At 38.0% G+C, this 12,857-nt stretch overlaps 1 protein-coding gene across 3 annotated transcripts in view; it reads right to left on the reverse strand.

The window, feature by feature from the left end:
• LOC109427067 (A disintegrin and metalloproteinase with thrombospondin motifs 12) overlaps positions 1–12,857 on the reverse strand; it is a 112,848-nt gene that overhangs the window by 19,553 nt on the left and 80,438 nt on the right. For all 3 annotated transcript variants that reach the window (XM_062842217.1, XM_062842216.1, XM_029872734.2), the window contains 2 exons: positions 10,266–10,412; positions 41–606 (listed from right to left, as the gene is read on the reverse strand). In XM_062842217.1, the coding sequence (XP_062698201.1) occupies positions 41–606; positions 10,266–10,412 (713 nt within the window). The remainder of the gene's footprint in view (positions 1–40; positions 607–10,265; positions 10,413–12,857) is intronic.

Below are 12,857 nucleotides of genomic sequence, written 5' to 3' on the forward strand. Positions count from 1 at the left end.
TTTTCGATTTAGAAAGAAATTCCATAAAGAAAATACTCACTTCTGTCGAAGTACGGCAACCATGTGTACTGCTCGCCTTTCACCGTATCGTTGTCATGCTCGGAGCACTGCTGCGCCCGGAACGAGGGTACCTCTTTCGGACACGGATCGGTATTGCATGTTTTGTACCGTGCACGTTCGCCTATGCAAAACAGACCACCGTTCGCCGGGGACGGATGATCACATTCCCGCGTCTGCTTGGCGACTCCACCTCCGCACTCCCGCGAACACTCACTCCATGCGTTCCACTCGCCCCAGCCTCCATCGACCGGTGGCGGAGGATCCTCCACGTCGACGCACTGCTGGTTTTGACACCACTTACGCTTGCCGCAGTGCGTCCCCGGGGCGGCCGGTCGCATCATGGTCATGCAGACGTCCTCAACCAGGCACCACAGCTGAACGCAGATTTCGTCCAGTTTGGAGCAGACGGTCATTTCTTCGTCGGTGGAGTTGAACTGGAGGCGGCACTGGAAATCCGCGTTGTACATGGCGCCGGGTGGAAGGTCCGGATAGCTGTAGGTTTCCTGCTGGCTGGGAGCGTCTTCGAGGCACTTGCCGAGGCCGAGACTGTGGAAGATGTGGGAATGATGCGATGTTAGTTGTGCAACCTTTTTTACATAGATTAGATGATATTTGAAAGATATTTTTTCTATGGGTTCGTTTTGTTTTTCTGCCGGACTCATCGACGATTTCTTGCGAGAATCTTAAAAAAAAAACTAGCAATTCCTAAAGCAACTTTTTGAATTATGATTTCTCTTTGTTCCATTTGCACTTCATGATGGAAGACGGAACGTGAAGAAGGCGAATGAATTACGAGCTGCATCTTCTGTTAAGAGAACCAACCATCGTTCACACCGCGAAAATTGGGAGACTACGGTCGGTGGGACACGTCACCAGAATACCAAATAACAACCCGGTAAATATGGTTCTCGAGGGTAATCCGACCGGTACAAGACGACGTGGAGGGCAGCGACCGAGATGGTTCGATCAAGTGGAGGACGGCCTGCAGACCCTTCGCAGAGTGCATGACTGGGGACGCACTGCCATGGACCGAGTTGAATGGTCAAAGTTCATTATATAAGTCATAAATGATCAAAATTTCATTGCATTCGGTTCATCAAATCCGGAGATATAGCAGCTCAAAGTTGGCTATCGGATAACTATACCTTTTTCTAGAACCTTTATAACTTCGTGTAGAATGGCTCGATCTTTTCCAAATTTTGACCACTGATACACAACTAGTTTATGAACTAACAGTTAAAATATGAGAAAATTCGATGCCCTTTTCGAAAAGTTACAGCGAGTTGAACATTTTTTGAAAAGTGAAAATTTTACCTGTCCCAGTTATTTTGAGTATCCCCTGTAGTCTGACCGGCAAGGTAAGTTGTTATAAAGTCCATGAATAAATATACCCACAGGTAATCAAGAAATTCATAGAGCAACTTTTGAAAGCAATTCCTGGAAGGACTCGCGGGAATAAATCCTGAATGAAATTCTAGTGGAGTTAATGGGAAAGTTTGTGAACATATATCTGAAATAATTCTTGGAAAGATTTCTCGAAATTCCTAAGGAATTTGTTGAACGATTTCATATAGAAATTCATGAAAGAATTGATCGAGTCATTTCTGAAAAAAAAATCACAGAAAAAATCTTGGAGCAATTCCTCGAAGAAATTCCAGACGCTATTTCTCATTCAATTTCCAGATAGATTTCTGAAAGAATTCCTAAGCAACAGTGAACACTAGGAGAGATTTTTGAAGGAATTCCCAGAGATATTTCTGGAGAAATTCAGGTATGGATTTACAGTAATATTTTGGAAGGAATACTTGGAAAAATATTGAAGGATCTCCTGGAGAAAGCGGATAATTATCTCGAAAAATCCGAAAACAAATTCTTTAAAAAAATCCTAGAAGTATTTTTTGAGGAATACCTGGACGATTTTTTGAGGAATACCTGGACGATTTGAAGGAATATATGTACGAATTTCTAGAGGAGCTCCTGGACTAATTCAAAGAGAAATTCCTGAAAAAATCCTCGATGATTTCCTTGGGAAGTTCATAAACAATTTTTTGAAGAAAATTTTGGACAAATTCTTGAAGGAATTCTCCAACAAACTTCTAGAAACCGAAGGAATTTAGTACGGCTTCATGTGAGATTTTCCGGACAAATCTCTAGAAATTCTGAAACGAACTCATGTCGATTTTTTTGACGAATTACTGGAGGAATTCCAGAACAAATCTTTATAAGAATGAACTTGAACAAATTTCTGAAAAATACTGAAAATGTTTCCGAAGAATTCTTGGAAAAATTTCTGGCCGAAGGAGGATTTCCACGATGAATTTTGATAAGTGTTCCGACGAATTTTTGAATGTATTTTTCATCAATTTTTGAAGAAGTTGATGGAAAAACATGAGATCGAATTAGTAAAGGATTTCCTTTTAAAGAGTCAGAACATATTCCAAGGCAAACTTCTGGCATGATTTAGGAGAAGTTCATGAACTAATTCCTGAATAAAGTTCTGGAGGAATACCTTGACGAATTCGTGGCAAAATTCTTGGATAATTTGATGGACGAATTCTGGGGAGCGAGAATTTCTTGAGAAACTCCTGAACCAACTACTCAAGGGACTCCTTGCCGAGTTCTTGTAGGAATTCTACACAATTCCGCGAGGGAATTCTTGGATGAATTGCGGGAGCAATTCCAGGACAAATTCCGGAAAACCAAACTACTAATCCGTAGACAAACTACTAATCGAATTTCACCAGGAATTTCTGAACGTATTCTGAGGGTAACTTTCGGATAGTGATTCTTTGACGAGCTCCTAGTCGAATTCTTCGGCTTATTGCCTAGGGATTAAATAAAACAATCGCTGCACTTATTCAAGAATGAATTCCTGGAGGATTTTGCTATGCAATTTCAGACCAAATTCTTGGAGCAATTCATGGACAAGTTGTTGTAGGAACTCTTAAATAAACAACAGGAACAACCACTGGACTAATTCCTGGTCGAATTTATGGGCTAATTCCCAGGTTCTTGGACACAGATCTGAACGAATTGTTGAATTCCTGGAGAAATTTTGGATTGATTCTTGGAGGAATTCTCTGACAGTGACACTCCTGAACAAATGATTTGAAGAACTCCTAAACTGCCCCCACTCGCATAACAGTCCCATTTGACTTTTCATCACTTTTGAGTTAACGTTATGAATAGTCATCATTTTTGATGTACTTCCAAAAACAACAATAAAAATTACGAATTTTTATGTCAATGTGTGAAAAAAATACCAAGTTATGAGCGTCCCATATCAAAAGTACCCGCATAACAGTCCCGTCATGGATTTTTGTGTTACGTAACAAAAAACTGAACAACTTTGTAGTGATTGTAATAATTTTTACAGTTATATATTCATGTACAAAGCAATATGTGAAAGTTTCGACATGATCGAACTATTTTTAAAATTTTGGCGATTTTTCAAAGTTTTATATGAAAACAAGTTTTCAAACTTCAAATGCCGTTTTCTCAATTCCTACTTTTTGCAAATGGGACTGTTATGCGAGTGGGGGCAGTAAAGGAATCAACTAAGGAACTCTATTCTTCAAAACTATTCCATTTCAGATAAAATTCGTAGAGTTTCCATGAAAAATTTTCGAAGCAATTTAAAGAGGAAGTTTCAGACATTCTTATTCCCATTCATTCTAATGGACTTCTGGAAAAATATCTAAACGAATTTGTTAAAAAATATTAGTTGAACTCCTGGAGGATTTTCGAGAGAATTCACGAATTCCTAAAGAAATTTCCATACGAATTCCTGTACGAAATTTTGGATAAATTCCTGTACGAATTCCTGGACGGATTTCTGTACGAATTCCTGGAGGAATGCATGGACGAACTGCTGAGGAAATCTCAGTCTATTTCATGGAGGAAGTCGCACACACATTCTTGGAGAAATTGAATGAATTCCTGGAAGAGCTTTTGGACGAATTTAAAGTGGAACTCGTGAACGCATCTTAGAAAAATTTCCTGGACAAATACCTGAAAAAATCCCGGATGAATTTTGGAAAGTACTCGTGGAGGAATTCCGACGTGAATTCCTTAAAGAACTCCTGAAAAAGTTTCTGAACGAATCTTTGGAAGAATTTCTGAACAAACCCGTGCAAGAATTTTCTAGCGAAATCATGGAGAGATACCTTAACGAAATCTTGAAGTAACCAATGGGAAAATTCCTGGGCTAATTCGTGGACGAATTTCTAGACAATTCGTGGAGAAATTCCCTTACGATTATTTTTTAAAATTATTTCTTGTCAAATTCTTGGAATAATTTCTGGAAAAAATATTTGAAGAGTTCTAGAACAAATACCCGGTAGAATTTCAGAACAAATTTCTGTAAGAATACCCTGACGAGTTCAAGGAAATTTGAATGGAGTTCCTGGAGAAATTTATGTAGAAATTCCTGTGCAAATTCTTGAAGAAATTCTTTAACTAATTCCAGAAGTAATTCCTGAATAAATTCCTGGAGGAATTCTAGGCAAACTTTTTGTGGTATTCCTGGACTAAATCTTCAAGAAGTTTATGGAAGAATTAGGGTAATTCTTTCATATTGTCTCATGTTGCAAAAAAAAAACCAACTGAGAAAAACGAAATTTAAGTTTCAACACGATTGGAAGTGAGAAGAGCAGGCATTGGGCTCACGAGCAACTTCAACTATGTTTCCTTCTCTATGGAAGAGTGTTTAAAACAAGGTGAATTTATCATTATATCAGAACCAGTTAACTTTCACTTTTTTATATGAAACTTTTTATATGGCGCCGATGAATCTAGTGAAATTTGGGATTTTCTCGATTTAAACTGCCAAATGATATGCAAATCATATTGTCCCATGTCAAATTTTTCAACAAGAGCTGACCCGTGCTTCAGTATTCTATATAAGTTTCAGTATTCATAATAGTTTCAATGCTGAGGGTGACGGGTTCGATTCCCGGTCGGTCCAGAATCTTTTCGTAAAGGAAATTTCCTTGACTTCCTTGGGCATAGAGTATCTTCGTGCCTGCCACACGATATACACATGCAAAATGGTCATTGGCAGAGGAAGCTCTCAGTTAAAAACTGTGGAAGTGCTCATAGAACAGCTGAGAAGCAGGCTTTGTCCCAGTGAGGACGTTACGCCAAGAAGAGGAGAGGAATAATTTCAATATTCATGTTGAATTTTACGGATGCTATTGGGATTCACGCAGTGATTCTTGGTATTCCCAGAGACTCATGAGTATTGGTAGAATTTCTGTATAGTATTTTGGAAAAAAAGGTGGGGAGAGGTGAATATTTTCATTAAGTTGCTTCAATATTTTTGAAAATCGATTAGTGTATTTTTGCGAAGACTACTTTACCAAGAAAACATGAAACTTATTTTATAAAGTTATTTTACCATACTCATGGTAAGCGTCACCGACGATACCGCTGCCTCATGGCTCCCTACGCACTTCCCACTCCACACTACTCACTTCTCACCCCTCATTTCACATTCCTCATTTCACATGGCTCATTTCACATGCCTCATTGCACACTCCTCAGTGCTTGGTCCTCAATACTCACTTCTCATTCCTCACTTTTAACTACTCGTTCCTATCTACTCACTTCTCACTCTTCCCTGCTTCACACTCCTTGTTCTTCAAATTGCATATGTCATTCCTTACTGATTATTTTTCACTGCTCATTTCTCATTCCTCACTGATTCACACTCCTCACTTTCTAGTGCTCACTGCTCACTGCTTACTTATCATTCACTCCCAACCCCAACTCTTTATTGGTCACTCCTCATTACATACCCTTCATTCCTCATTACTTAGGTGCATTCCTTGGAGTTCATTTATATTGTTGTTACCACTCAGTGCACACTCCTCTTTTCTTACGCCTCACTTTTCCCTCTTAGCTGCTCACTCCACACTGCCTCTTTCTCGCTGTTTCACACACCTTACTGCTCATTCCTCACTCTTTGCTGCTTCACATTCTTCACCTTCTTACTGTTTTCTATTTATTGATCATCCCTCACTTACCACAGCTCACTCTTCACTAATCACTACAAATTTCTCACTTATCACTCCATACTGCTGATTTCTCACTTCTTATTGCTACACACTCTAGACTGGTTTCTCTTCACAGCTTAATCCAACTTCTCACTCTTCACTGATAATCGCACATTCTATACTGTTCGCTTCCCACTTCTCACTGCTCGCTCCTCACTCCTAACTGCTCAATACTCATTCGTCATTGTTTGTGGGACAGCTTTTGAATCGAATATGGGACAACTTTTAAGAAAAAAAAGACATTAATGAACAATAGGACAATGAGACAACTTACACTCCCGTTCAAAAGTTTGGGGTCACCCCCTCAAAAACATGTCATTTTTTTAGGCCCATATCTCCGCAAATTGTGTCCGATTTCAAAACCCTAGGTTTCGTTCAAAAGATAATAAGTCAAAGAAACTTTGAACATGATTTAAAAGAAACTTTTACAAAATATTTTGTATGTAAACTTAACCCAAAGTTGCCAAATTTTCTAAAAAATAAATATAAACTTACGGCACTGTCGCTGGAAATTGGGTCGACCAAATTTTAAGATGAGAGCGGTAATATGACCCATTTTCTATTAGCTTTCAACTGCTTTTTACAGAACTTAGCTAAAAAATTTAGAAAAAAAGTTATTAAGTAAATTATTCCTTGATGTCATCGACCAAAAGTTTGAGGTCACCCCTCAAAATGCTGTATCGGCCAAAAGTTTGGGGTCACTATCGTAAAACATGGAAAAGTGATTTGTTGATATCTTTGTCATCTTTCATTCAATTTTAATTCTTCTTGGCTTATTTGAAACAAAATGAATAATACTTACTGCATAGACATTGAACCACACATATTTGTTGAAATTTACATACTAAAACTTAACGTAAAGTTGCCTCATTTTTTGAAGCGTGGTAAAATGTGCTAACTTTACATAACATTTTTATATACAAATATCGTTAAATACGTTAAGTTGAAGACATCAAACGTAAATTTAGTTAATTATCTTTGAAATGAGCCAAAAATAATTAAAATTGAACCATAGATGACGAAGATATCACCAAATCACTTTTCCATGTTTTACGAAAGTGACCCCAAACTTTTGGCCGATACATCATATTGAGGGGTGACCCCAAAATTTTGGTCGATGATATCAAGTATTAATTTACTTAATAACTTTTTTTTCCAGATTTTTTAGCTAAGTTCTGTAAAAAGCAGTTGAAAGCTAATAGAAAATGGGTCATATTACCGCTCTCATCTTAAAATTTGGTCGACCCAACTTCCAGCGACACTGCCGTAAGTTTATATTCATTTTTTAGAAAATTTGGCAACTTTGGGTTAAGTTTACATACAAAATATTTTGAAAAAGTTTCTTTTAAATCATGTTCAAAGTTTCTTTGACTTATTATCTTTTGAATGAAACCTAGGGTTATGAAATCGGACGCAAATTGGCGGAAATATGGGCCTAAGAAAATGACATGTTTTTGAGGGGGTGACCCCAAACTTTTGAACGGGAGTGTATGCTGAAAAAACAAACATGGGAGAGGTTATGATAAAAAAAATAACATGGAACAAATTTACTTGATGTTGTTTTCATAGTATATCTGATGGCAGTTTCTGGTAGCATACGTAAAAATAGACAATTTGGCGATAAAATGGCAAAATCGTCAAAAAGTAAAAAAGTAACTGTGCTGCACACGGAAGCTTTGGAGAAATTATTCGACGAATTTTAGTAAATCATACCCGGGACGATTTGAGGGAGGGATTCCTGTAAAAATGCGTGAAGCACTTCAAGGAGCAATTCCTAAAAGAATTACTGAAGCGATTTCTTTGGAAATTCCTGGAGAAATTTTCGAACGCATTCCTGGAAGGATTTATGGATGATTTTCTGATTTTCAAATAGAAAACAAACCGGAATTCGGAAAGGAATAAATCTTCTTTAGAAATGCCTGGACAAATTTCTGGAACCGTTTCTCAAAATTCCTGGATGATTTTTTGGAGATATTTGTGAACAAAAACATGGAGATATTCTTGAGAAAATTCTTGTACGTTTTCCTGAAACTTTCGAAATAATTTCCGCAAGCATTTCAAAACAATTACACAGCGCAACATTTTTTTGTCTCAAGAGCAAACTTATGTGTCTCTGATAGATTTTGGGCCACTGAATCCGAATCCGGGCTAAGATTTGCTCAAGAATGTCACAATTTTGAGCTATACCTCAATATATAGAGCAAAATATGCGATTTTGAGCTTTTTTGACTGCAAGCCCTTAAGCGTGGAAATATTTTTTTTAAGCAATCAAAAGGTAAATTGGTCAATTAACATCTAAATTAACGACTCATGCAAAATATTTCGTTTTACCACATCAAATTAGCTAGATTTAAGCATTTTAAGTCAGTATATAAACTTGCATGCAACTTTTGGAGGGTGACTTGTATGGGAAATATTCAACATACCATAAATCGCTTAAAACTATCAAATTCGACTTGGTAAAACGAAATATTTTGCATGAGTCGTAAATTTAGATGTTAATTGACCAATTATTGCTTTGATTGGTTAAAAAATATATTTCCATGCTTAATGGCTTGCAGTCAAAAAAGCCCAAAATCGCATATTTTGCCCTATAAATTAAGGTATAGCTCAAAATTGTGACGTGCTGGGGCAAATCTGAGCCCGGATTCGGATTCAGCGGCCTAAAATTCATCAGAGACACATAAGTTTGTTCTTGAGACAGATCAAAAGTTATTTTTTGTTACGCTGTGTTATTTGGAGAATTGTTGAAAAAACTTTCTCGGAAATTTCTGGATGAAATTCTTGAAGAATTCCTGAAGCAAGTCCTGTAAAAATTCTTGAAAAAATTACCGTTGGAATTGGTGGAAACATTACGAATACAAGTACTGGCAATATTCTCGAACTAATTACTAAAATAATTTCTGATGAAGTTTATGAAAGTGTTTTTGAAATAACCCATTGAAATTATTTGAATTATTATTTGGAAAATCTGGAAGAATTCTCAAAGGATTTGTTTTGGACATTTCCTGGAAGAAATCCAAAAGAATTTATATAAAAAATCCAAAGAGCTGAGAGAGTTGCTGAAAGAATTGCCATTCACTGGGAAATGCGTCAAGAAGTAGACACTTCTTCTGTAGATATATTAGAAAAATAGATATTTCTTAAAGACTTCCTGGAGGAATTTTTAATACTGCTCCTAATAGTTCTTGCAAGACTTGTCGAATAAATTTCTGGTAGAATTGTTAATAGAATTTAGTATCAACATCTGCAAAATTCTGTATGGCATTCTGTTTATCGTTTAAGCTACTCAGGTCCCTAACAATGCCTTATCCCTTTCGTGACGGACCATAAAATAATGATTATCTCAAATTTTCTCTTATGAACTTAACGTCCTCTAGAATAAAACTTTCTTTACTTCGGTTACTTTATCCACCTATGCATTTTTTGGGGTCAAATTAGGACCAGCACAATTGTGCTGGTCCGTCCTCAAGCCGATCGATGTTCTCTAAGTAATTGCTAAAAATTGCCTACCTTTAGGCGTTTTATGGTACAGAAGATTTATTGTAATTATTAAATCACTGCAGTGTTAGTTTGTAGAAATTTAGATGCATAATTTCAAATCTAGGAACACGAGATCAGCTTGACAGGGTATTCAAATTAAAGAAATAAATAAGAACGCCTAAGAATAGGCAATTTCTGATGGAATTTGGACCGCCTTGGGGACGGAACAGCACAATTATGCTGGTCCCACTTTGAGTACCCAGAAATCTTGTGCTTTTCAACAAAGCGCCACTTTTTCTTCGCCGTTTTGCAGTACTACTCTTTTTCTATCGATTTTCATCTCTGCATACCTGTATTAAACAAATGTTTATAAAAATACGACAGATAAAACTTATTCAACTTCTAGGGTGATTGTTTACTTTTTCTTTAAATTATTGTGGCGTTTTTCATGAACAATTCCACCCAAAGCTGAGGCTCAGAAATACAAGTTAGAGTAATAACTCGATCATAAAAATTATTTACATCACATATTTTGAGGATAAAACAATTGAAAGAAATGTGTAAAACCAATGCCGAAAAACAGCACGATTGTGCTGGTTCGTCCCGAAAGGTTTATAGCCGCAGCCTTTATTCGATAAAGTGCTTTCTTATACAGTTAATACTCACTCCAAAAAGTGCGTGATATCCCGTCGGCTGCAGTTGGACCACGAAACCTGCATGGTGTCCGCCTCGAAGCTCGGTGTCATGATGTGCAAGATTGGCCCTATCCGGTGATCGCAGCCCGTTTTCGCTGTGTCGTGGTACATCCCAAAGCTGAAATGAGAAAAGAGAGCGATCAGCGCTATAGGTTGAATCAAAGTGAGAGTGAATTTGTTTTATGGTAAACGCATGGGTATGCCTACTTTTAGGCGAAATTTATTTCAACCATTTTACCGCATTCGTAAAAGAACTTCAGAGAAGTGGCATGTACCGAATAACGGGTACCGTGCGTCTCCATCGTTCACAGTCAGTTCAAATTAAAGAATATGTATAAGAAAGCTAGATTTTGCGGCCGACTAGATATAAGCAAGATAAGTCATGTTAATTATAATTACCCGGCCAATTTGTCATTGAAACTCTGAGGCAGTGCAGACTTAATCCATACCTCTCGCCTCTCGGGAAACGAACGGTGAGGATTGCTGTAGATTTATGCGCAGTGGAAACCTTAGAACTGTGGTGTGCGCGTGGTGGAGATTTATGACAGCTTACATAGCATAAATCAAAACCTGCAGGTACGTCACCCGTACCCGATTGATCGCGCAGTTTAAAGCAATTGCAATCCGAACGAGAGTGGACATTGAAATCCGAACCCGGCGATGATGGTGTGGTGGGGACCAGTTCACCAGCAACGATAGGGAGGAAATTGGCGCCCGGTACGACAAGGAAGGCGTTCGATAAATCATCGTGGGTATGCGTTGTCGTCGGCGCGGCGTGCCGGTGTATTCTCGGACAGTGTCAATTGCAATTGGGATCAGTATGAGCTCGACTCAGGCAAGGTGCCTGAGAAATGTGAGTTTTAGGAGTTGTTTTGTTTTCATTACGGCCAATTAACCTTTCCGCGCAGTCAGCGGCGACTCGTAGGTGTGGACAGATTGAAATGATTAGTTGCAATGGAGAGTAATTAGGGGATTATTTATGTAGTAAGAGATCAATTTCAATTGTGTTCATTTGTTTTCATTTCTCAATGGAATTTTCATTCGTTATTGTAGGGGCAAGTTAGTAAGACAAAATAGCTTAACATACCTAAGCCAAAGTTTAGGAAATGTGTACTAATTTAACAGCAAAGATATTTGGAACAGAAGAAAGGACAATTGGAACTTGGAATGTTTAAACCCTAGGCTAACAGGGTAAACTGACACAACTTATTGTCATTGGAGAGTTGTCAATGAGACTTTCGGTATGAAGCCTTAAGATCTGAGTGTAGTCCGTGGGCCGAACTTTGGAGCAATTCCAATTGGCAGCGGAATCTACAGCGCCTTAATGTATTAGGTTGACGACTGTTTGGGCTCGAAAGAAGTTGATCATCAGTATTAATTTCTATTCCCGATCAGCCTAGATAGCCGTGTAGTGTCGGTAGCAGTTCCTCCAACTGGCTAAGAATGGTAAGAGTCCACTAACAACAGGTGACCCCTAATTCATGGTGTCAAGCAGCTTAATGTGAACCGTGCCTAGGAATTAATGGTTAGGGGGGTCTAATAAAAACCTAGCCGCTAACGGTGCCTGTGGAGTACCAGGCCACCCTCCACAGTATTTTGCCCTTACTGTGTTAAACGGAGCAATGACGCAGTGGACCTTATTTGTCTCCGGGATAAATCGGCTACTTTTCTTAAGTCTCAGTTCCTAGGCTTAACAAAATTGGGTAAATGTATATTTTAATGACAGGAATCAAGTTTGTACAGGTAAACCTTCATCATGCAAAAGGTGCTTCTGCTGTGTTGAGTCGAAGGTTTAAAGAAGACGGACTGGAAGTGGCGCTTATTCAAGAGGCATGGTCCAATAAACGAAAGATTCTTGGTGTTCTGACACAAAATAGTGAACTATTTTATGACGAGCAACAAGATTCTCCCAGAACTGCTGTCCTAGTACGTAAAACGTTAAAATGCTATCCTATTACAGAGTTTATCAGAAGGGACATTGCTGCGGTTATGGTAGAGATACCAACCACTAGGGGTAAAACTGAGATCGCTGTGGCTTCAGCTTACTTTCCTGAGATACCTCCTCCTGAGATCGCATCATTTGTTCAATTATGTAAAGAAAACAACAAATCGTTTATTATTGACTGCGACGCCAATTCTCATCACACGGTTTGGGGTAGTACTGATATTAACATTTGAGGTGAGTCACTATTAGAGTATCTGTCTTCGAATAATATAGACATTTGCAATAATGGTGATAAACCTACTTTCACAAATGCAATCAGAGAAGAGGTCTTGGATCTAACACTGTGCAATGTTGCAATCTTTGACAAGATCGCAAACTGGCACGTGTCAGATGAGATTTCTCTATCTGATCATAAACACATAATCTTCAATTGGAGTGGTGGAGATTATTCTAGAATCGCATTTAGAAATCCCAGGAAGACAAACTGGGATCAATATGTAGAATTGTTGAATTCGCATTCATTCATAATGGGAGAAACTATCGATTCAACCCAAAAGTTGGAATTATTTTCTCAAAGGGTAAATGAAAGTATCATCAATTCCTTTAACAGCAGTTGTC

This window comes from Aedes albopictus, chromosome 3, assembly GCF_035046485.1.
Source record: "Aedes albopictus strain Foshan chromosome 3, AalbF5, whole genome shotgun sequence".
NCBI classification, from domain to species: Eukaryota; Metazoa; Arthropoda; class Insecta; order Diptera; family Culicidae; genus Aedes; species Aedes albopictus.